The 25,422-nt window shown below is 38.6% G+C and overlaps 1 protein-coding gene across 8 annotated transcripts in view; it reads left to right on the top strand.

Moving 5' to 3' along the window:
- Positions 1–25,422, top strand: part of TUSC3 (tumor suppressor candidate 3) — a 214,666-nt gene that overhangs the window by 119,340 nt on the left and 69,904 nt on the right. For 7 of the 8 annotated variants that reach the window (XM_070068487.1, XM_070068485.1, XM_070068481.1 and 4 more), the window contains exon 6: positions 17,206–17,295. The exons of the other annotated variant lie outside the window; for it this stretch is intronic. In XM_070068487.1, coding sequence (XP_069924588.1) covers positions 17,206–17,295 — 90 coding nt within the window. The remainder of the gene's footprint in view (positions 1–17,205; positions 17,296–25,422) is intronic. 8 annotated transcript variants of the gene reach the window in all.

The raw sequence follows: 25,422 nt of genomic DNA, 5'->3' as shown, positions 1-25,422 counted from the left end.
CTTCCAGGTCTCCCCCATGGGTGCAGGGACATAAGCATTTGGGTCATTTTCCACTGCTTTCCCAGGCCACAAGCAGAGCGCTGGATCTGAAGAGAAGTAGCAGGGACACAAACCAGTACCTATATGGGATGCAGCACCACAGGCAGAGGTTAACCTACCATGCCACAACACCAGCCCCCAGAAACAAAATTCTTAAAAAAAATTGCTAGCTAAATCCAGCAGTTTTACAAAATAGTAAAAATTAGGTTGTAAGGATGGTTCAGCAGTAAGGGAATATAAATCAATTATAAACCATCACTGATTAATGGAAATAAGATTATGAATATGATTATATACCATAAAATTAGTTAAAAGTCATCCTTCATGTTTTAAAAGATAAGCATACTAAATTCAGATGCACATTCTTAACTAGCTTAAGGGTATCATAAAATCTCTAGCAAAGACTCACAGGAGTGGTTCCAAGATGGCGGGTTAGGGAGCGAGCTTACTGTTCTAGGCCAGGAGAAGACAGTTTAAAAAAGAGTAGAGTGTGTAGTCTCAGGGAAGAGTTAGGGAAAAAATGGCAGAGCAAACTCTACCAAATTAGAGGGACATAATGGACCTACGTGGAGGGCGTGGGCACCCACAGCTCAGGACTCCAGCAGCTGAGAGCCTCCACACAGCCACTGGGGAAAAAGCTGCACAAAGAGCCTAGAGGGAGCCTGGCTTGGAGCCCCTTGAGGGAAAGTGTACCAGCCAAACTAGAGAAGGAAAAAAAAAAAAGGACGGACACATTTTTCTCTCCCCAGTCACTTTACAACGGTGTCCTGTAGCAAGCCAGCAGAGCAGGGGTGCATAGGAGGACTCTCGGTGCAGCTGGGACTTTGTGTAGTCTCAGTGGGAGACTCCGCAGTCTCAGGGGTTCCTGATGACCTGGTGAGAGACATTGCTGGGGAATCTGAACTTACACTGAGGACTGCGCAGATTCTTGGGACAGAGTGAATGAATAGCATATCCACTGGGGCTACTGCTCAGGCACAGATCTCTACTGAGGAGAGGAGCTTGGCTGAGCAGAATAAACCTCACTTCTGGTAAAAACAAAAGATTAACCACACAAAACCTGGGTGTGTCACTTTAGGCATGTCCTTAATCCTGGAGAACTGAACAGAGCTCTGGCCATGCCAACTTCAAGCCTCTAGAGATTCACTGAAAGCAAACATTCCACTTATCTAGAGTCATAGTACACCAATAAAAGCCACCACCGCAGTTTAAAAAAAAAAAAAAAAAAACCAATGAGTATCTCTACAAATGCTGAACAACAAACACACCAATCCAAGAAACAAGAAAAGGGAAGACAACATGATGCCCCCAACCAAACGTGGCACTTCAGTACTAGATTGTGAAGCTGATAAGATAGAAGAAATGCAACACAAGGAATTCAAAAAATTGATCATAAGTTTACCTAGAAATAATCAAAAGCAAATGCAACTACTGAAATCCATGCAGGACATGAGTTTCCCTTATGAATTTGAGATCTTAAAGAGAAATAAAAATGAAATGAAGAATTAAATAGAGCATGAAAATGAGATCTTAAGAGAAATCAAAATGAAGTGAAGAAGTCAATAGAACAAATAAAAAATGCAGTGGAGAGCCTTAACAACAGAATCAGTGAAGCAGAAGAGAATATCAGAAGACAGTACAGGAATGTATATAATCAAACCGAAGACAAGAAGAGGAAACTAGAAAACTAAAAAACACTGTGGGGAATCTACAGGATTCTATAAAAAAAAATTATAATACGGGTTCTAGGAGTTCCTGAAAGCATGGAAAGAGAAAGGAATAGAAGGCCTTTTTAGTGAAATAATAGCAGAAAACTTCTCTGGTTTGGAGAAAAAGGGACATCCAAGTACAGGAAGCACACAGAACTCGCAAAGACATGACCAGAATAAATCCTCACCACGACACATTGCAATCAAATTTACCACAGTAAAACATAAAGAGAAGATTCTAAAATGTGCACAAGAGAAAACACCCGCTTATTTTCAGAGGATCTCCCGTTAGACTTAAAGCGGACTTCTCATCAGAAACCCTACAGTCTGGGAGAGAATGGCAAGTCTTAAGAGAAAAAAAAAATGTTAGTAGTGAAAATTTAAAATGTCTACAATCACCAATGGAGGACTAGCAATAGAGGACTTAATGAAGGTATAAAAATTGTGAAGAGGGGCCAGCCCTGTGGTGTAGTGGGTAAAGCCACTTCCTGCAGTGCTGGCATTCCATATGGGCACCCGTTCAAGTTCCTGCTGCTCCACTTTGAATCCAGCTCTCTGCTGTGGCCTGGGAAAGCAGTGGAAGATGGCCCAAGTCCTTGGGCCCCTGCAGTCATGTGGGAATACCTGGAGGAAGCTGCTGGCTCCTGGCTTCGGATCGGCACAGCTCCGGCTGTCGTGGCCAATTGGGGAGTGAACCAGCAGATGTAAGACCTCTTTCTCTCTCTGCCTCTCCTCTCTGTGTATAACTCTAACATTCAAATAAATAAATCTTTAAAAAAAATCGTGAAGGAAAAGACAAGTCATTATTTAGCTGTATTATGGTATGCAGGTGTTTATAAATATCCCCATGAAATATTAAGGAAAATCTATGGCACACTAATAAAATTAATGCTAGAGTTCAACGTTTTTTTCTGAGTTTATGGTCGATATCCAAAAATTGTAACTATTTTTGTGCATTAAACTAGTTAGATATATAATGAGAAATAAAATCATTTTTTATAATATGAAAGCAAAGTATTCAAATCTAAGAAAAATCTATAGATTATTAAAGTTGAATATATATTACATGTAAATGTGTATAAATATTAATTTTTTAAAAATAATCAGCTTGTATCTTTTGTTTGTTGCATTAACCCTTTCTCCTTTGGATTGTATTTTTGCCAAAAAATTAGTAATCATTTTGTCTGGAGAGACTGTGAGGCAGCACAGGCTGTAAACACCCAAAGCAGCTCCACCTTCTGCAGTAATCACTGGAGCATAGATCTTCAAACACACCCTCTGTGGACTTTAGTAGATAGGCAAAATATTAATTTGAAGTTTGAATTTTAAGGAAAAGGAAGGTACCTTTTTTTAAAGAATACTTATTGTTATTTTCTGACTTCCATAATGGGCTTAAAGTAGATTACTTTGTTGATTATGGTTCTCACAGTGGTGGGGAACATCCAGCTTGTGAGATGTGTAAGGACTACAAAATCATTTGGCCTGATCCTGTCAAAGTAACCAGAGGTGGGATTTAAAATTCAGTAAATCTGTGGTAGGCTTATTTTTCAGTTGATAATTTTGTGTGGCCTGCAAATGATGTTATAAATATCCATATGTTCCTTGACAGAACAAAGGTTCCCCTACTCTTAATTTAAAGTAATTGGACACAAGGGGTGATTTTTTTTTTAAAGATTTATATTGAAGATCTGAGTTAGGAGAGACAGATTTTCCATTGGCTGAATCACTCCCCATACTGGGCCAGGCTAAAACCAGGAGCTTCATCCAGGTCTCCCATGCGAGTGACAGAGTCCCAAACACTTGGGCCATCTTCTGCTGCCTTTACCAGGCCATTAACAGGGAGATGAATCAAAAGTGGAACACCCAGGACAGCAACCAGTGCCCACATTGGACGGCCCCTGGGGAAGGGGGGTTTATCTTAATTGCAAACTAGGAATAATCAACACTATCATTTATTGAATCTCTTTCTTCTTTGGTATGTGTGTTACATTTTTCTTCCTTGCTATAACTATGAAAAGTAATTTATATTATCCTCATTTTACAACTGAGGAAACAAGATTCAGTTGAACTCACATTACAGAAGTTCACACAGCTAGAAAGTAGTTAACTGGGATTTGATGCCATGTGTTTGCAATTTTTTTCACAAAGATAAGCTTCTCTAAGTCTAGACACATACCTAGTATGTTGCATATTTGGCCCAGTGAATAGTGAGCAATTATGATTATAGATATATGCATAGGAAAACATGTATATGATGCATAACTATTAAATACTTCAACAGATCAATTTTCTGACATACTTTGCTACATCACGCAGAGCTCTTGTTGGGTTTCTAATGCTTGAAAGCTAATTAACTTGGCATGGCAGAGTATACTCTTAGATTTTTAAACACATACTTGAGAAAGTAATCTTGGCAGGTATAGACTGCTCCCCAGTGGCAACCTTTTAGAAATCAATGACAGGCTGCAGAGAACAGACATGTTTTCAAACAGTGTGTCTGAAAACTGAACAGTGATGATAAAATGTTGGAAAAAACCCTACCATTGAAATACTTTTTTGTGTCTCTCAGCTTTTGTCATTAACATAAACAAACATAAACTGTTGCTTTTTACTTGATTGTTGATGGTCTGTGGAAATTGTTAAGTCATTTAACAATTAAGGTCAAATGTGTAATATGTTTTTTTTTTTTTGCCTTTTTCATTACCATTATTATTGCCAGCACCACCACACCACCACTAAACCTCATTCTTTGTTTAAAAAGTGAAAACCTGGCCGGCCCTGCAGCTCAGTAGGCTAATCCTCCGCCTGCTGCACTGGCACACCGGGTTCTAGTCCCGGTTGGGGCACTGGATTCTGTCCCGGTTGCCCCTCTTCCAGTCCAGCTCTCTGCTGTGGCCAGGGAGTGCAGTGGAGGATGGCCCAAGTGCTTGGGCCCTGCACCCCATGGGAGACCAGGAGAAGCACCTGGCTCCTGCCTTCAGATCAGTGCGGTGCACCGGCTGCGGCGGCCATTGGAGGGTGAACCAACAGCAAAGGAAGACCTTTCTCTCTGTCTCTCTCTCTCTCACTGTCCACTCTGCCTGTCAAAAAAATTAAAAAAAAAAAAGTGAAAACCTGTAATTTTCATGTCCAAGCTACCCTAATTGTGAACATTCCTTTGAAAGTTGATACTATAGAAAATGTTGACCCAGGTATTTTGATTCTCATATTTTTTTAATTTAACTGTCTCATTTTTCTTTTAGAAATGGAAATACATTTTTATAAATTTTGGCAAAATGAATAAAAAATGCCTTGAATTTGCACAGTAAAGGAAAACACCTAAAATTGAAGCAGTAACGGGCTATGCAAGAGCAAGGCAGTTCAGTAATACCGAAATAAAAATAAAAAAAAAGATATGCATAAGGCAAAGTATTTCATGAGAAAATTAGTCTGGCATAGAATCTTTGTCTCAATGCTGATTTCTTAGTTTTAGCTAGATTTGTTTGTTACTGTCAGTTTATCTTTACCATTGAGCCTATGCAGAAGAACTTCCCAGAGGATTATTGAATGTTTTGAGTTCTTTCTTCTGAGCAGGCAGTATTAGAAGGCCAGTCAATGCTTAATTTTTCATTTTTTTAGAAAACTTTAAAAAATACAAATTTAGAAAGTACAACTTTTGGATTATAGCAGCTTTCCCCCCCATAACCACCCTCCCACCCACAACCATCCCATCTCCTACTCCCTCTCCCATCCCATTCTTCATTAAGATTCATTTTTAATTTTCTTTATATACAGAAATCAACTTAGTAGATACTAAGTAAAGATTTTAACAGATTGCACCCACACAGACACACAAAGTATGAAGTACTGTTTGAAGACTAGTTTTACCATTAATTCACATATTACAACGCGTTAAGGACAGAGATCCTATGTGGGGAGTAAGTGCACAGTGGCTCCAGTTGTTGATTTAACAATTGACAATCTAATTTATGACGTCAGTAATCACCTGAGGCACTTGTCAGGCGCTGCCAAGACTATGGAAGTCTCTTGAGTTCACAAACTCCAACCTTATTTAGACAAGGCCATAATCAAAGTGGAAGTTCTCTCCTCCCTTCAGAGAAAGTCACCTCCTTCTTTGATGGCCCATTCTTTCTCCTGGGATCTCACTCAGAGATCTGTCATTTAGGTCATTTGTTGCTACATACCATTGGTTGAACACTTTAACACACAATTATTCTTAGGTGTTTAAAGTTAACTGAAAATTGATCCCCATAAGAATAACAGTGGGGGCCGGCGCTGCGGCTCACTAGGCTAATCCTCTACCTGCGGTGCCAGTACGCTGGGTTCTAGTCCTGATTGGGGTGCCGGTTCTGTCCCGGTTGTTTCTCTTCCAGTCCAGCTCTCTGCTGTGGCCCGGGAGTGCAGTGGAGGATGGCCCAAGTGCTTGGGCCTTGCACCTGCATGGGAGACCAGGAGAAGCACCTGGCTCCTGCCTTCGGATCAGCGCGGTGCGCCGGCCGCAGCACGCCAGCCATGGCGGCCATTGGAGGGTGAACCAATGGCAAAGGAAGACCTTTCTCTCTGTCTCTCTCACTGTCCACTCTGCCTGTCAAAAAAAAAAAAATGGGAATAAGGGAGGAGATGTACAGTTTGGGACATGCTCACTCTGACTTACCCCTAATGGTAGGGCTAGAGATGTGCTGTGGGACTCCAAATCCCATAAGTTGGCAGGTACCAATGACATCTTACTAATCAAAGTGATCAGTTTAAATTCATAATTGATCATAAAGATAGGATTAAGTGTCAAAGAGATCACATAAGACAGACTAGTGTCTGCTAATAATAATTGATTGAATTAAATAGGAGAGAACGACCCAACATGAGAAGTTGGATACACAGCAGACTCATAGAATGGCAAATGCCCTAAACAGCACTCTGGCCTCAGAATCAGCCCTTAAGGCATTTGGATCTGGCTAAAAAGCCCATGACAGTTTCTCAGGCATGGAAAGTGAATTTTCACTTTTGCATTCATTTTATTATGTATGACTCAAAGGTAAGATAAAAATGACCTGTTTGCTGGATAAAAAAATCTGCATACTGCTTTATAGTAGGTGTCGAGTGTCTGTACCACAAGCTGTATAAAGTATGGAAAACCATTTGGTGTGGCTGTGCCAATGCAGCCTCAGACAGGACTTGAAATTACATTGCTGTAATTGGCAGGCTGATTTTTAAATTGATCATTTTTCATGATCCACCAATGGACCTTAGCAGAAAAAATTTCCCCACCCAGGCTCAAGAGTATTTTGTAGAAATAGCTTGCAACTCCCTGACATAGTAGAAGTTATTCCTATACATAATTTGTATGTGTTTGTGTGTGTGTGTGTGTGTGTGTTAGAGTTTCCTGGTTCAGAGTTAAAAAATAAATAAAAGGAGAGGTACTCATAAATCTATCTTCCTGGTCACATGTTCACTAAGGGGAGAAAGTCTATTACCTACTTGTTCTGTATGTTGATTATTCATGACATGGGATTTATATCATTGATTGGTTCTTTTTCACTCCCCTCCCTGCCTCCCAAACCATGGAAAGTGATGGACAATAAGTATCCCCTTTACCTGCTTTATGCTGCATTTAAATTAGATTGTTGAATAAAACATTGAATGAGACAAGTTCATAATTTCATGGAGCATTGTTTATAGTTTTAAAAAGCTGTATTGAATTGGAATATGAATTTAAAATAGTATGTTTTCTAATTCGTAGTGAAGATCTCTGCAGCAAGTTGAACCTCTTCATAGATGACTGTCATTTCCAACCATAAAATACTAGTGTGACAAATAGTCATTTAAACCATGAAGGAAAATGTCTTAAAGATCTGCAATTAAAAACATGAAATATGAAACATCATTTAAAAAGATCCAATAATATGACATTATCAGAGTAGACTACAGTGTAATGGAAGTTGTTTTCTGCCTCTTAACACTGGTCATGTATATTGTAACGTGATTCACATACTCGAGTGTTTCTTCTGCTTCAAAGAAATTAGATCAGTTTAATTACTTGAGCTTTATGTAAAGCTTAAAAACTGGGTATTAGGACATATTATTACAGTTTTCATATTTTTGAAAGGTTTTCCATCATATATACTTTGTGATTCATCAGTCGAAATGTATTTTTGGACCATTCAAAACAGTAAGACACTGTGACTAAAAATAGCATGGACAGAAATCTTTTCTTCTAAACTTACATGAATAAAATTATATAACAAAATATATAGGTACTGTCATTGCGATTTATTATTTTTTCTTGGTCATTTTTTCACTTAAAGATAAGCATGTCTGTGAATAGGTAATTTATGTATATAGCCAAATGTTTATTTGTGTGAAGAGTTAGGACAGCAGTAGAATGAAGTGAATTTGTAGATTTTTATCATATACTTTTTTTAAATAAATGTTTTCTGTGAAGGGAAGCAATGGTTTCAATAGCTCAAGAAACATTTTTAAAAAGATTTATTTATTTATTTATTTGAAAGTCACTGAGAGACAAAGAGATAGAGAATTATCTTCCATCTGCTGGTTCACTCGCAAGATGGCCACAACAGCCAGTATTGGGCCAGGCCAAAGCCAGGAGCTTCATCTGGGTTTTCTACATGGGTGGTAGGATTCAAAACACTTGGCCAATCTTTTTCTTCTTCTGCTTTTCCCATGCCATTATCAGGGAGCTGGGTTGGAAGTGGAGCAGCCTGATCGGGAACTGGCACCCATATGGTATGCCAGCATCCCAGGTGCTTTTACCTGCTACATCACAATCCTGCGTTCTCAAGGAACATTTGAAAGTATTTACTTGTGGGTGCACCTTTTTAGCACTTGAATATGGTTGCCTGAATCATTTGCTGTACTAGAAAGTCAAAATCTGAAAACCTCAGTGTGAAGGTCCAGTACGTGGATCCTTTATACTCCATTCCACTGATGATTTTCTTATTTTGACTCAGTAGTCAGTTAATAATTGTTGCAATTGTAATCTTCAGTGTATAAATTATACTCTAGCATGAAATTAAATACATATTTAGTATTATGAAGCTTTTCTAAATGAGTCTGTGTGTGTATTCTTAACAAACTTTTTTTTTTATTTCCTGACTATTTTCAACTTGTGGTTGGTTGAATCCATAGATGAAGAACCCATGGATATGAAAGGCTGCTGTACTTAGTATTTCACTTTTCATGATACTTTATTTATTATTAAACTAATTAAATAACTTAAAATTACTCATAAGTTTTATATTTTGTCAAATAAAATAACAGCTTTTGAATTTCAAATTTGTATTAGGAGTACAGTGGAAATGTATGAAACAAAATCCAAAAAGTATCGAAAGGATGTAATGATTAAAAAATAATAAAAGGCAAAACATTTTTCCCATGTGAAATGTCTTGTGAAGAATAGTTCAAAGCGAAGTTGCTATAGATGAAGTGGATGTGAAACATGTTGGCCTTCTGCAGGAAGTATAGCATCTGAGTAGCTCATTTTGAAAAACAAGGAAAATAAATAAATGCTTAGAGGGAATACAGCTTTGGGCCAGTGGTGTTCTTAGTTCATCAGAGAGCGACTGAAACCTCTAGATGGAAGACTGTTGTGTGGCTGTGTTCAATTCATTGTTTATTAAATGCCTCCCTGTTGTATAAATGTTGGAAGTAAAGTGTTCTCTGCTTCAGTGAAATTGGGATTTGTAGCTGGATTTGGTTTTGTTTCTGTTTTTCTTTTGCATGTAGTCCATAGTATTAGAATTGTGGCTGACATGTAAAAAATGCTCAATAAATAATTGTTGAATAATTGAAAGTTAAATGGGTAAACAATATCAGGCTTAAGGAAATTTTGCATACTAGTTAGTATTTATAGCAGTTGTAGATAGGATGTGGCTGGGAATAGTACATGTTTTTGGTAGAATTCTTTTTTTTTTTTAATTTTTTTTTTTTTGACAGGCAGAGTTAGAGAGAGAGACAGAGAGAAAGGTCTTCCTTTTTCCGTTGGTTCACCACCCAAGTGGCCGCTACGGTTGGTGCATTGCGGCCGGCGTGCTGTGCCGATCCAAAGCCAGGAGCCAGGTGCTTCCTCCTGGTCTCCCATGCGGGTGCAGGGCCTGAGGTCTTGGGCCATCCTCCACTGCACTCCTGGGCCGCAGTAGAGAGCTGGACTGGAAGAGGAGCAAACAGGACTAGAACCCGGTGCCCATATGAGATACCAGTGTCGCAGGCGGAGGATTAACCAAATAAGCCACGTTGCTGGCCCCTGAAGGTGATCTTTGAATGAACTGCATCGAATCTCTAAGTAGCAGTTTTTACTCTTCCTGTCTCCATACTACTGTTTAGTCTCACTTTTGCCCTGAAGCTAGTGCTCAAAAAAAAAAAAAAATCCAGTTTCTAATATGATATGAAACTTTAAATACCCATGTGCCTCATTCTTTGGAGAAACAGAAGTATGTGGAGTTTTTGACAGACTTTGCTAGTCTTTAGATATTTGCTGATGGGGAGTGGAATAAAAACTTTATGTAAAAAGCTGGTCTAAAGCTATATGGAGTATTTTTACAATATTGTGAATTAAAAATTACATCTTTGGGGACCAACATTGTTGAACAGTTGGTTATGCTGCCACTTGCAACTCCTTGTACCAAAACTGCTAGAAACAGTTGTCTATATTCTTTCATTTTTAAAGGCTTTTACACTCACTTTTCATTGAAAATGTTCTTATGAAAGCACAAGTACTTTCCAGGGAATGAAATACAGTTTTTAATGTGGGTGTTTCTGTTACTGATCTCTCATCAGGATTGACAAGCTCTTCTTCATTCGTCTCCCAGTACACCACACTTCCAGTTCTTCTCTCTGCTGCATCTTCGTGGTCTGTGCTTGTTCCATTTTGTATTAATCATAAGAATCGTTTTCCTCCACATTGTTTTTGTTCATTGCCTCATTCCCAGCCTCTGGAATGATTCTTGAGCATATGTTAGTAGGATTTCAGTAAATAAACACTGATTGAATACATGAGAAATACTTATTTTTGATGATTCAGGGCATATGTCATTTATTCAGTATTTCCAGTGGTGGACTCAGATCATCTTTACCTTACTAGGTGTTATTTTGTTAATGCCCAGTCGAATACCTGGCAGATAATAAATAATGAAATCATGTGGAAGGATTTCATGGAGAGCCATACATAGGCCATGAGTATACTATCCAGGGGTAGTGTATAAGTATTGACTAGGTTGACATAACATTAGTAAGATGCACATGTAGGTCTTGTTGTCATGGATGGAGGGAGAAGCGATCAGAGTAACTGAAATGGAGTATACAGTGCTGGTTAAAGGGTAGAGGATGTGGTTCTATTTAGAAGTATGGGAATAAATTATGGAAGACTTTGGAACACCAGTAAAATTTATTGAACTAATATTGCATATCATGCACAGTTTTCAATGTACTATATAGATTTACTTAAAAACCCACAGCTTAAAGTGTAATACCAATAATATCCTAATATTGTAGTTAGGAAACAAGCCCAGTGTGACAAAATTTGACAAAGGTTGCGCAGATGCTGAAGACAGACTGGCCTTAAACTCAAGTAGTAAAATTAAGGAGCCTTTGTTGTCAATTACTCTGATGAAATACTGGGCATGATACTTTAAACATACCAGTGGTAGGTCTTAAGAATGCTGGAATTTCTGTGGTTGATAATACTTTTGTTTTTGAAATATTTTCATTTATAAGTATTTTAGTATCCCATATAGATAATGAAAACAAAAATACTTTTCATATTGTTTTATATTTGATCTTCCCCAAGCATCTGACAATTATTGAGCAATGTCCTTTGACACTGAGTTATATACCTACTTTCTTCATAACATTTTTTTTTACTTCTGTGTCCCAGGTCCTTCTCATAAATCAAATTATGAAATAGATTCTTCCTAGGGTTCTTTTCTTCTCCCCATACCTTCTCTTTTTGAGCAATTTCATTCATTCCCATGATTTTAGCTTTTCCCCAGACTGTCATTATGTAAGGAAGTATCTCTTAAAAGTCTTACTATGCAAGAGCATTTTGAAATCAGTGTTTTGAAAGCACAATCAATCGGTTCAAAATTGAACTCAAGATCTTTGTTAGCTGCCTCACTTTCCTTCGGACATGTGTTTGTTTCATTCTTTTTTTTTTTTTTTAACTTTTATTTAATGAATATAAATTTCCAAAGTACGGCTTATGGATTACAATGGCTTCCCCCCCCCCCAACGTCCCTCCCACCCGCATCCCTCCCCTTTCCCACTCCCTCTCCCCTTCCATTCACATGAGGATTCATTTTCGATTCTCTTTATATACAGAAGATCAGTTTAGCATACATTAAGTAAAGATTTCAACAGTTTGCTCCCACACAAACATAAAGTGAAAAATAATAGATGATTTTTTAAATGATGATGAAATCAGATCAGACTTATTGTCATGTTTAATCCCAGTGAGAGTCAAGTTGGGAATTGATAATTTCTTTTTTTTTTCTTTTTTTTTTTTTACAGAAGATCAGTTTAGTATACATTAAGTAAAGATTTCAACAGTTTGCACCCCCATAGAAACACAAAGTGAAATATACTGTTTGAGTACTCGTTATAGCATTAAGTCTCAATGTACAGCACATTAAGGACAGAGATCCTACATGAGGAGTAAGTGCACAGTGACTCCTGTTGTTGACTTTACAAATTGACACTCCTGTTTATGGCATCAGTAATCTCCCAATGCACCAGTCATGAGTTTCCAAGGCTATGGAAGCCCCCTGAGTTCACTGACTTATCTTGTTTAGACAAGGTCATAGTCAAAATGGAGGTTCTCTCCTCCCTTCAGAGAAAGGTACCTCCTTCTTTGAAGACCTGTTCTTTCCACTGGGATCTCACACACACAGAGATCTTTCATTTAGGGTTTGTGTGTGTGTGTGTGTGTGTGTGTGTGTGTTTTTTTTTTTTTTTTTTTTTTTTTTTGCCAGAGTGTCTTGGCTTTCCATGCCTGAAATACTCTCATGAGCTTTTCAGCCAGATCGGAATGCCTTTAGGGCTGATTCTGAGGCCAGAGTGCTGTTTAGGACATCCGCCATTCTATGAGTCTGCTGAGTATCTCGCTTCCCATGTTGGATCACTCTCCCCTTTATTTATTCTATCGGTTAGTATTAGCAGGTACTAGACTTGTTTATGTGCTCCCTTTGACTCTTGGTCTTTCATTATGATCAATTGTGAACTGAAATTGATCACTTGGACTAGTGAGATGGCATTGGTACATGCCACCTTGATGGGATTAAATTGGAGTCCTCTGGTATGTTTCTAACTCTACCATTTGGGGCAAGTCAGCTTGAGCATGTCCCAAATTGTACATCTCTTCCCTATCTTATTCCTACTCTTATGTTTAACAAGGATCACATTTCAGTTAAATTTCAACACTTAAGAATAACTGTGTATGTTTCATTCTTTATCTCATTGAGTAGCATCACAAGCTGTGCTGTTGGTCACGGTAGAAGACTGGGGTTAGGTTTTCTTCTTTTTTATCATATCAGTCAATCTTCTATGCCTACTAAATCAACCTTTTGAAGATCTCTTCTGTATGTCTACAGTTCTCACCATGACCATTGCAGTCTTTCATGTGTATCTGTGTATCAGTATCCAAACTGATTTATGTGGTCTGTGCACCATAATATAACTAGAGCATCTTTCTAAAATATAAACTTTTCCATGTCTTTCTGTCAGTGGTAACTGGATGTAAGAATACCAGTGGGATCAATAAAAGTAGGTAGAGAAGGAAGGGAATGGCAGGTGGAAGCAAAGCCAGAAATACACGGCAGTAGTTTGATTGGCTGGTTTAGTAGTGATCATTGTTAGGTACCGTAAGCATAGTATTGTAATAGTATTAGATGTCTGTTAGAAGCAAAACGTCACTGTTTATACTATAAATGTATTGGTTCACTAAATATGTCTTTTCTTATATCTTAAAATACACTCTTTCAGAAGCACTGTTTATATTAATAGCATAAATAACCCAGATTAGTATACTCCGACTTTCCTGATATTCCTGTGAGTTAAATATAGAATTTATTTTACACTCATAATAATTTTAATATCTTAAATGATATTTAGGTATTGAATCATTCATTCCCTATGCTCATTCTTGTCGCTCCCCCTCTTCGTGGAGGAACGACACTAAACCCTGCCTAGGCTTCATATCCGAGTCACGGCACCATTATGTCGCTCCCCCTCTTCGTGGAGGAGCAACACAGGACCCTGCGCTGTTCTTTCGTCTGCTCGGCCCTCCCCGGGTTTGCTGCTGGTTCTTCCCGGGTTGGCTACTATCCCTTCCACCTCCGTGGAAGGGCAGTTCCCCCTGGCCACATTCCCCACTTCCGCAGGGGAGCGGCACACCGCCGGCCGGCTCTTCTCGGGGGCTGCACGGGTGTTCCTTCAGCTAGATGTTCCCCTTAGATGTTCCTGGTGCATGCCGTATCTCTCCTCCTTTATAGTCCTCCTCCGCCAATCCCAACTCGGCTGCCCACACGCCGAGTACGCTGCTCTCCTCCAATCAGGAGCAAGTCCTACAGTTTATTGGTTGAACTGGAGGCAGCTGTGCAGAAGCTGTTTACTTCTCTCCCAGCGCCATATTGTGGGAGAGCAGATGCATAGAATAAGTCTTAATTCCAGTAACTCAGTCTAGTCCGGATTGCTCCCCACAGATCCCCCTTTCTTTTTATTTTTGGCGTTGATACGCGCCTGTCTTCGGTGTCCCGCGGCACACACTCTGCTCTACTTGCTAGAGTTGCCACAGGCTCTTACAAGTCCTATCAATCAGGCAAACCGAATCCGGGTCCTCTCTTCGCCATGTTGTGAGGAGGTTTTTAGGCGCTGATGCGTGCCTGTGTTCGGTGCCCTGCAGCGCATGCTCTGCTCTGCCTGCAGGGGACTTACAAGACCTATCAGGCAAACCGAATCCAAGCCTTCTCATTGCCTTATTGTGGGGGAGACTTATTAGTGTTGGTTCGTGCCTATCTTCGGTGACCTGCAGCTCATACTCTGGTCGAGCTGCTTGCTGGCGCTTACCGCCTTAATCAGGCAGACCGAATCCAAGCCTTCTAATTGCGGTATTGTGGGGAAGCCTTACTGATGTTAATTCGTGCCTGTCTTCGGTGACCTGCGGCGCATAAGCTGCTAGCCGCCGCAGGTGCTCATCGTGCTCATCGCCTCACTTAATCAGGCAGACCGAATCCAAACTTTCTCGTTGCCATGTTGAGGGGAGGCCTTTCTATTTCTCTATTTCTCTATCTCCGGGCATTCCTATTTCTCCCATTTTACTTCTATCTCCCAGCATTCTTATTTCTCTCATTTTATTTCTAAGCTTCTATTTCTCTTATCCCTGCAGCTTCCCGCTGCCCGCCCCGAGGCTACTTCTCGGCGGTTTCCCGGCTGAGCCGCTTCAACCCGCGCCTCTTTCATCTGTGCAGCTTCCCGGCTTTGCGCGGCTTGGCTTCGCGCGCTCCGCGGTCTCCACGCCTTCGCGTCTGCACCACGGCCTCGCGCCAGCCCCGTTCCCTATCTATTCACGCCCCGTGCTCTCTCTGCACGCGGCGGCTTCCGCGAATAACACAGCGTAGCTTACGTGTCCGCCACTAGCATTCAATCTAAGTTCCCCGGGCTAGCCTGGCGAATTCAACCCAGCATACGTCTCCGCCCCACGGTTTGGCTTCCCGTCCTTTGCTCCCCGGGCTAATCAGACGGATCCCAACCAGGCTCACGTTTCAGCTTCTGGTTTCAACTTTTCGCCCCCTATTCCCGGGCTAACTTGAGAATCCCAAAGTGGCTTTCGTGTCCGCCTCGGCCTGCCCCCCGCGGCTTCAATTTCCCTAACATTTTTCTCTACCCGGTATGTTTCCCCAAACTTTCCTCCAACGATATTCCTCCCTCATTTCTCCTGGCCTCTCCCCACAGTCCGCGTCCGAGTCTGTTTGTTCTAGCTTTCACTTTCGCTTTCGACCTTAGAGATTTCTCCCAGCTTCCCCCCGTAGTCCGTATCCGAATCTATGCCTAGGCTTTCAATAACTTCTTCCGGCACCCTTTTCGGCCGGCTTTTCCCTAGGCTGTTTGCTAGTCTCTCTCTTCGATATTTTCCCAATTCTTCCCGTTTCTTCCCTCCTAGGTTTCCTATCCGAGTCACGGCACCATTATGTCGCTCCCCCTCTTCGTGGAGGAGCGACAATTCTGGGTCTGACATTCTAACTTTAAACAAATACTTTGTAAAATACTTTCAGATAATGACTCAGTCTAAGCTAAAAAACAATATAAGTGACACTTGGCTTTTAAGAAGTTTAATTTTAGAATTAACAAGTGAGAAGAGGATTCAGATGAACCTCTGTAACCCTGGTAATGTCATTATTGTTTTCTGTTGAAACACCTTGACCCTCAAGCAGTTACAGAATAGCATCTATATTTATTCTTGAGGTTTAAATATCCCCCAAACCTTATACCATCCTATCTTTTCTCTTTAATAGCCTCTTCTTTAAAATTTGTGCACACCTAGATTGGTTACATCTCCAGTAATGCATTGTTCATTTTTATATTTAGCCTTGTTTGAGATTAATGCCTTTTAGAACCAGGCAGGTGTAGCAAAGGGAGGTGGGGCAAGTTACAGGACAGTAGGACTTGCTAGGTGCAGTTCTAACCTCAAGAGCATAATTAAGCCTAAATGTGTTGCAGTTCATGAATTTTAAACTATTGTATGATTTAAGCAAAGCTTCCTTACATGTAAATAAGTCCTCATGATTGAAATAGGACTTCTGGTTCATGTGTTTTCTTTCTTACCTTCCCTGTAATGTTGTGGATCTTAGAAGTTACTTTTCCAGATACAGCTTTTTTTTTTTTTTCCTGATAAATCCAGCAGGACAGAAGTGTAAATAATGTCTCTAACTTATTCTTCAGTTGTTTTTTTTGTGATTGTTTCAATCTCCAAATATCTTCTGAGTTTACTAAGTCATGTGCTTTGTTGAAAGCATTTAAATACCCTTACGGATGTAAGTACTGGACACCATGACTGGTGGTTCTTGGCAATCCAATCTAACATAGCAATGAAGTTAGGATCTAGAAAGTAATTATCCTGCCCAAAGATCTCATCTGTGCTTTTGACTGGCCCAGGTTAGAGCATAATATCAGATTGTCTATCATTATGCCAAATACTTGCCCTTTGTTATGCAGTCCTATCACTAATATATCTCTTCAGCAGAGTTAGTATCCAAATTCCATAGAAGTGGAAAATGAGATTCAGGGAAAATAAGTAATTTACCCGACCTCCCATAGTTAGTAAGTGAAAAAATTTTAGTGGATGAGCCAGTACACGATTTTAAGTTGTAGTTTCATGATGACTATTTTTTTTTAAAGTGTAATAGTCCTGTATTCTTTTCATTTATACATGGGAACATTGTACCCTGTTTTTCAGTGTATAGTTTTTGCTATGACTTCTGGCCAGATGTGGAATCATATACGTGGACCTCCATATGCTCATAAGAACCCTCACAATGGTCAAGTGGTAAGTCTGCATTTTCTCAGCATCGATATTTTGAACTTTAGTCATGATTAATACACAGATCAAAATTATGCTTAGTATTTAAGAAGAAATTATTTTGTGTATAAATCAAAATATACTTCTCGTTTACTGCTTTGTCACACATGTAGATACACATCCACATATATTTGTAAGTGCACACACATAAAACATTTTTTTATTGTGAAGACTGCTTTATTGTTGATTTTATAAAATATCAATTGGTGTATCTCTCAAACCAAATATACATACATAAACTATTTTCAAAGTTTGTATACTGCTTTAGAAATAAATAATGCCACAGAAGATAGGGACTGTGTATAGCTATTGTCCCATCAGTTGTAAACTTGACTTTTTCCTGAAAAATTAATTAAAATATCAAAAGAACCCTGGAAGTCACTGCATTAGAATGTTAGCAACTCTTTGTCAAAAAATTAAAAATGGAATTGATGTGTTTTTACATTAGTAGTGGAGTCCACATTATAATTGCCACTGAATTCCTATCACTAAGTTTCTTCGCTTTCCTTTGGGTGGATAGGAAATACTGTGATATGTATGACAAAATACTCTGAATCTCAGTATGAGGTTGATGAAGATGAATAACAATTTGAAAATATGTTTTTTTTATAGTTTTTACTTTTTGTTTTTGAAAATACACAGGTGTTGAGAGGATAATAGGATGTTGTCAACTCATAACTGATCTGTTCCCCCAACTGCCCTTCTTGTTGTTTTGAAAAAAGTGCTCAGTATCACTTCTTTAAATACATAAATAGTGCTTATGTTCTTCCTAGCGAGCTCTCCTGACTGCAGATTTTAAGAACCAATTGCAAATTATCAGTTGTACTCGTTAATTCTACACTATGATCAATTCATACTGTTTTGTGAATATTATCAGATTTCTCCAAAGATAGCAAAGATATGGAGTCAATGTTAAACCCTTTACTGTGTTTCTGAAGTCTGTCATTATCCAGGGAGAATAGCTACTCCAAAATATGTTCAATATTCAGAGTGAAGTCTAACAGTGAGAAAGAGTTGGAAGCTATTATAGAACAAAGTTATTACTATGCCCCCCCATCTTTGACTCTTCACACAAATTCAGCCTTCTCAACGAGACCGTTCCCTGACCGTCTCTTTAAAAGTCTAGCCCTTCCCTCTTGCCTGCCTTTCCAATCAACATCTCTTTCCTGTTATATATATATATATATTTTTTTTTTGCATAGCACTTAGCAGTTTATAACCTGATGTATATTTACTTATTTGGCATCATTTTTCTGGTCTGCCTTTTGCCATGACCTCAATATTTAAACAACTCATAGCATGGACTTTACCTGTTTTTGTTAATGATAGATTTCTATTACATAGAGGAAGGCTCAGTGCAAAAATTTTTATCTCTTTTATTTTAGTAAAACTCAAAATGTTAACTTATGAAATCTTATGAATTTTTTATTACTGCTATTAGTAGTCTTCTGAAGTAATATCCCTTGAGTTAAAATATATTATTAATCTTTGTATTCACATTATTTATAGTTTGCCAAAGTATATGAAAAATTTATCAACATTCTTATGAAATAGTTTAGCATGTCACTGTAGTCTCCATCTTGTATGTCACCCACCATTTGCTAATTCATAAGTCCTGCATGTACTTTACTGGAATAAGCTCTAAAGGTCTTCGTGTTGATAGTAACAGCAGATGCCATCTTTCAGTTATTGAAAACATATGAGGTATTGGGCTTTGCAGAGGATTTTTTTTTAAAATCATACTCTGATTGTAGCTACAATATTGATGTACATGGAACTGAGTTACCAGTTAAGATGGAAATCTGAAATGGTTCATTTTCAAGTTTATACCTCTGCTACTTTGCAAGAAACTAGCTGGGTGTTAGAGTGTTTGTATTGCTCCTTATCACCTAAACATAAGCTTTATTTTGCTACTCTTTCTTGTTATGCCCGTACTTCTCTCATATTGGACCCATCCTTCAGACTCACCTAATCTGCCCCTCCCCCTGAGATTCAGCCTTCTTTAACTACACTGGAATTTTAGCCTCTTTCTTCTTTTTATATTTATGAACATAAAATAATCCATTTAAGTTTCACATATTTTCTTTCATTGCAGTAATTTTTAAATGTTTCATATATCCTATGTGAGCCAAATTTGTAAACATAAGGAATATCTCTTTAACCGTTTTTCATCTGTACAACTTGTATATAGTTGGTCTTCAATAAATATCTTGTTAAATATGGCTCACTCACACTGGGACATGATTGTTTCTTCAGTTGGATTTCCTTAATTGCCTTTTAAATTTTTTTTCTGCAAATCAGAAGAGTAATAGGTCCAATATGTTACAATTTAGTTTGAATCTGTTATGAATCCTAATGTGACCAGATATTTTTAAAAAAGATTTATTTATTTGAAAGAGTTAGAGAGAGAGAGAGAGAGAGAAAAGAAAAGAAATCTTCCATGGGGTGGTTCACTCCCCAGTTGGCCGCAATGGTTAGGGCTGGGACAGGAGCCAGGAGCTTCTTCCAGGTCACATATGTGGGTACAGGGGCCCAAACAATTGGGCTATATTCTACAGCTTTCCCAGGCACATTTGCAGGGAGCTGGATTGGTGTGGATCAACCAGGACTTGAACTGGCACCATGTGGGATGTGGTGCTGCAGATGGCAGGTTAGCCCACTGCCGCACAGCGCCGGCCCTGAACATTTATTCTTTAAGTACAGATTAGGGTAGACAGGACTTATTTATTGATCTAGAAATTTTTTTATCCTCTTCCACATTCTTATGTTACTGATTTGCAAAAAGCAACCATGTAACTCTTGAGAAAAGATACTCTGGCACAGAGAAGAACATTAAGAAAATAGAATATTCTGTTCTTTTAAAAAGAAAAGTACTTTCTTCATTCATGTATCTAATTGTCAGATGTATTTATCTAAGCTTATCAACACCATTGTCAATAATTTCAGAAATTACAAAGCTTAAATCTTAAACGTAAGATACTTAAAAAGTTTATCAGCCTAAACTCTTCACTTCTTTATATTTTAGAAAAATACTGTGTTTTCATATATTTAACAAAGTTATTAGAATTGAGCTAAGGAATCATAGCAGTCTTAGCAATAGAGGATCTTGCTTCTATACAGAACATTGCATGAGTGTTAGGTGAGATATTAACTATAAGCGGTTGGACAAGGTCCTTGATATATGTCTACAGTAGAATGGTGTGGTAGAGCATGGCCCATAAGTAGATAGAGTTCTTTTCTTTTGACTGTTACTACATTTTAGGAAAACAACTCCTCCTACTTCTTTTTACATGCAAAATGTCAATATCTACAACAACAGGAAATTATGGTTTAAATGTTGTTTTGAAGAATTAATGCATTCACTAATGTGTCTTCATACTGAGGAAACATTGTAGAATACCTTTGCTTTATAATATGAAGATGGATACTGTCAGAGAATTTCTACTTGAAACAATGCTTGTCCATTAAAATGATAGTAGTTGGGGCTGGCATTTTGGCCTACCAAGTTGAGCCACCACCTGCCATGCCAGCATCACATATGGGCACTGGTTCCAGTCCTGGCTGCTCCACTTCAGATCCAGCTTCCTGCCAATGTGCCAGAGAAAGGCAGCAGAGGATGGCAGAAGTCCTTCGGCCCCACCACCTATGTGGGAAACCCAGATGAAGCTTCTGGGTCCTGGCTTCCGGCTGGCTCAGCCCTGGCCTTTGCTGCCCTTTGAGGAGTTAGTCGTTGGATGGAAGATCTCTCTCCCTCCCCCCCCCGTTCCCTGCACTCCCCCTCTCCCCCCTGCGTCTCTCCTCCTCTCTCCCTCCCTCTTCCTCTCAGTAACTCTGCCTTTCAAATAAATAAAATAAATCAAAAAAAATTAAATTAAAAAAAACAATGAATGTTTTCTTTGTAATAGATGTATTTAAATTATGTGGTAATTGAATACTGTAATCAATACACATTTATTCTCAAGTGTTGAAACTTAAAAATAAATTTTTTGGTAAAACTTGAAAATTAACACTGTCCTTTTGGTTATTTCTTCATATTTTAGCACACATGCACACTCACACACAAATACTTGCATTTTTCTAAAAAGAGCTGTAAAGTTTTTATATTTTTTGAGAATAACTATAATGAGGCTGTTTATCACCTTCCATTGAATGGATTAAAATGACAAAAGGAGTATTTTATGAATATTGAAAGGATATTATAATATGGCATTAACACATGACAGATGTACACTTAGTGGAATAACATAGATGATAATAGGACTTTTTATTAGGTTGTCCAATTTTTTTTTTTTTTTTTGACAGGCAGAGTGGACAGTGAGAGAGAGAGACAGAGAGAAAGATTTTCCTTTTGCCGTTGGTTCACCCTCCAATGGCCGCCGCGGCCAGCGTGCTGCGGCTGGTGCACCACACTGATCCTATGGCAGGAGCCAGGTACTTATCCTGGTCTCCCATGGGGTGCAGGGCCCAAGCACTTGGGCCATCCTCCACTGCACTCCCTGGCCACAGCAGAGAGCTGGCCTGGAAGAGGGGCAACCGGGACAGGATCCGGCTCCCCGACCAGGACTAGAACCCGGTGTGCTGGCGCTGCTAGGTGGAGGATTAGCCTAGTGAGCCACAGCGCTGGCCAGGTTGTCCAAATTTTTTAAATAAAACTGAGTAACCATTTATTTTAGTCTATGTTGTGCTGCTTTAGCAGAATGTTAGCTCCTGGGTAATTTTTAAGGAAAGAAATTCGTTCTCGTAGTCCAGAGGCTGAAATGTTCAATATCAGGGTGCAGGCAGCTGTCAGTGGCCTTCTTGCCACATCATCCCATGGCAGGATGCCAAGAAGGGGAGCGACAAAAGGATGCTAAAGTCATCCTATTAGGAGGCACCCACCCCTAGGATAACAGCATTAATCTCTTTATGATGGCAGAGCCCTCAAGACCTCATCATTTCTTAACGGTTACATTTCTTAATACTGTGAAAATTGCAGTGAAATTTCAACTTGTGTTTGGGAGTGGCCACACACCGAAACCATGGCACGGGTATTCTTATATTTCACAGATTAATTTACAGCAGATCCTTACACACAAGTAGCAGCTAAATGGATCCTAGTTTTTTTTAGGGTTTTCTACATGAATTACATCGGTACATTTTTTTTGTCTACTCTTGATTTATGTTTAGTGTTTTGAGAACTTAATGTATTAAAATTATAAATTATGTTTTCAGTGTTAAGTCGGAATGCACAAACTTTGTAAATAATTTGGATTACCACTATCAGTGTCTCTGATTTCTAGAAATAATTTTTTATTCCCTTTCTTTCATGTGGTACTCTAAATAGCATTCTGGGTAGTGATAGGTTATTTTGTGTCAGATTTTTAATGCATATTTTAATTGCTGGTTGTCCTTTGTGTTTTATTTAATAAGACCATTTGACATGAGATATACTCTGTTAACCATTTTGTAATTGTGCAATATAGAATTGTTAACTAGGCAAAATATTGTACAGCAGAATTCAAGACTTAATTTATATAATTGAAATTTTGTACATATTAAAAGCTACTTCCAACTCCCCTTTTAAGTAGCTCCTGGCAACTACCATTGTACTCACTGTTTCTGTGAGTTTGACTATTTTGGATACCTCATGTAAATGGAAACATGCAGTATTTGTTCTTGTGCCTAGATTGTTTCTGTGATACCCTCAAGGTTTATCCATGTGTTGCTAAATGGCGCGATTTCTTTCTTTTTTAATGACCAGTGGTCTATTGCATTTGAATGGTACATTTTCTTTATTCACTCATCAATGTATATTTGGATTTTTCTAATTTTAGCTTTGTGATTCAATTCTAAATAATGCTGCAATGAATAGAATTGCCAAGTACCTCTTCAGTACTTTGCATGAATATCCAGAAGTAAAATTGCTGGATATTGTAGTACCATTATTTTTAATGTTTTGAGGACCTTCCTACTATTTTCAACATTAATTACATTGTTTTATTTCACCAGTGTGTATAAGGGTTTGCTTTTTCTCCATATCCTGCCCAACACATTCTCTTTTTTGGCAAGAGTTGGGGTGGGGGATCATGATAATAGCTACTCTAACATGTGAAGTGTTATCTCTTTATGATTTTGAGTTTCATTTCTTTGGTGATTATTCAAGCATCTCTTATATATCTGTTAGCCAATTTTGTGCCTTTGAAAAAACACCGATTTCCTTTTCTCATTTAAAAAATCTTGTTATTTGTGTTTTTCCCTGTTTTTTAAATGTTTTAAAGAATTTTTGACTGGCATAATTATATACAGTATTAGATCTTAATATATTAATACACATGTATACATTGTGTACTGATCAAATTAGTGTAATTTCCATACCTACCACCTCAAGCATTTATCATTTCTTTGTTGTGAGGACTTTAAAAATCCTCTTCCAGCTATCCAGGGATACATGGTAAACCATTGTTAACAACAATGACTCTACAGTGCAGTAGAACGCCAGACTAATTTCCTCTTATCTAACTCTTGTATTGTACCCATGGACTAGTTTCCCTTCATTCTACCTGGGCTTGTTTCCTGCCACTTCCTGCTAACCATGTTCTATTTCTATTTCTGAGATACCAGTTTTTATAAAACACATGTGAGTGAGATCATACAGCATTTCTTTTTCTGTGACTAGCTTATTTCATCTCATGTAATGTCACATAGGTTCTTCCTTGTTGTTGCAAACGCTAAGATTTCAACAGTTTTCTCACTCAAGTTGTATTCTATTATGTACCTGTACTACTTTGCTTTATCCATTATTTGTTGATGGACAGTAGGTTACTTCTACATGTTGGGGATTGAGAATAGTGCTGCAACAAACATAAATGCACACATGTCTCTTCAACATATTGATGTAATTTTCTTCAAATATCTACTCAAATATTTCTTAAAATATTTCTTAAAATATTTCTTAAAATATTGTGGTGGAATCGCTGCATCATACAGTAGCTCTATTTTTAATTTTTTATGGATTTTTTTATGGATGCCAATAGTTTTGACAGCTTATGTGAAATACTTCTTTAAAAACAAATTCATAAAACCTAACATGGAAACGTATTTTAAAATTTATGCATGTGAAAAGTAGAGCAACAGAAGAAGAACACACACACACACACACACACACACGGAAAGAGACAGAGACTCTTCCATTCACTAGTTTACTCCCTAAATTCCCACAACAGCCAAGCCTGGACCACGCTGAAGCTAGGAAGCAGGAACTTCATCAGAATCTCCCATTTGAGTGGCAGGGGCACAAATACTTGAGCCATTATGTGCTGCCTCCTGTCATATTCGGTAGGAGGAAGCTGGATCAAAAGCAAAGGCAGGACTTAGTTCTAAGAATTCCAGTGGGGGATTTTGTGTCACAAATACAGCTTAACCTGTTGCGCGATAATTCCCATATAGGCGAAAATAGTTTCTTAAGAGCCTCATTTGTATTTGAGATATCTATTTCCTTTTTTTCAAATTTTCCTCAGATATAGGCTTAGGGATTAAAACACCATTAAAGGCACCAACATTTATTATCATGTACTAAAGTTCAAGTCCAAGCTGTGTTCCTGATACCAGCTTCCTGCTAATGCAGACCCTGAGATGCATCAATGATAGCTCAAGTAATTGAGATTTTGCTATACTCTGGGGAGATCGGCATGGATTTCCTAGCCCCTGGCCTTGGCCTGGCTCAGCCTTGGCTACTGTGGGCATAGGAGGAGTGAACTAATGAATAGGAGCTAACTAGCTTGCTCACTCATGCTCTTGCTGTCTTTATCTCTCTGCCTTTCAAATAATGATTAAAAAGAAAAACTTGCCTAGAAATAACTACAGCATAGTTTCATTGGTGTGTTCTCCTAAACATTTAAAGAAGAAAGAATAGTACAATAACATGTTCTTTTTCATGTCTTCACAATAGTAGTTATCATCATGTCACGTCAGATCTAGGACTCTTAAGCATTTGTTCCAGAACCAATCTGGTAACTGTGGGGAGCAGCTCGGACTAGACTGTTACTGGAATTAAGACTTATTCTATGCATCTGCTCTCCCACAATATGGCGCTGGGAGAGAAGTAAACAGCTTCCG

This window comes from Oryctolagus cuniculus, chromosome 2 (assembly GCF_964237555.1).
Source record: "Oryctolagus cuniculus chromosome 2, mOryCun1.1, whole genome shotgun sequence".
NCBI classification, from domain to species: domain Eukaryota; kingdom Metazoa; phylum Chordata; class Mammalia; order Lagomorpha; family Leporidae; genus Oryctolagus; species Oryctolagus cuniculus.
The sequence above is the reverse complement of the archived record's forward strand: the minus strand, read 5'-3'. Positions and strand labels throughout refer to the sequence as shown.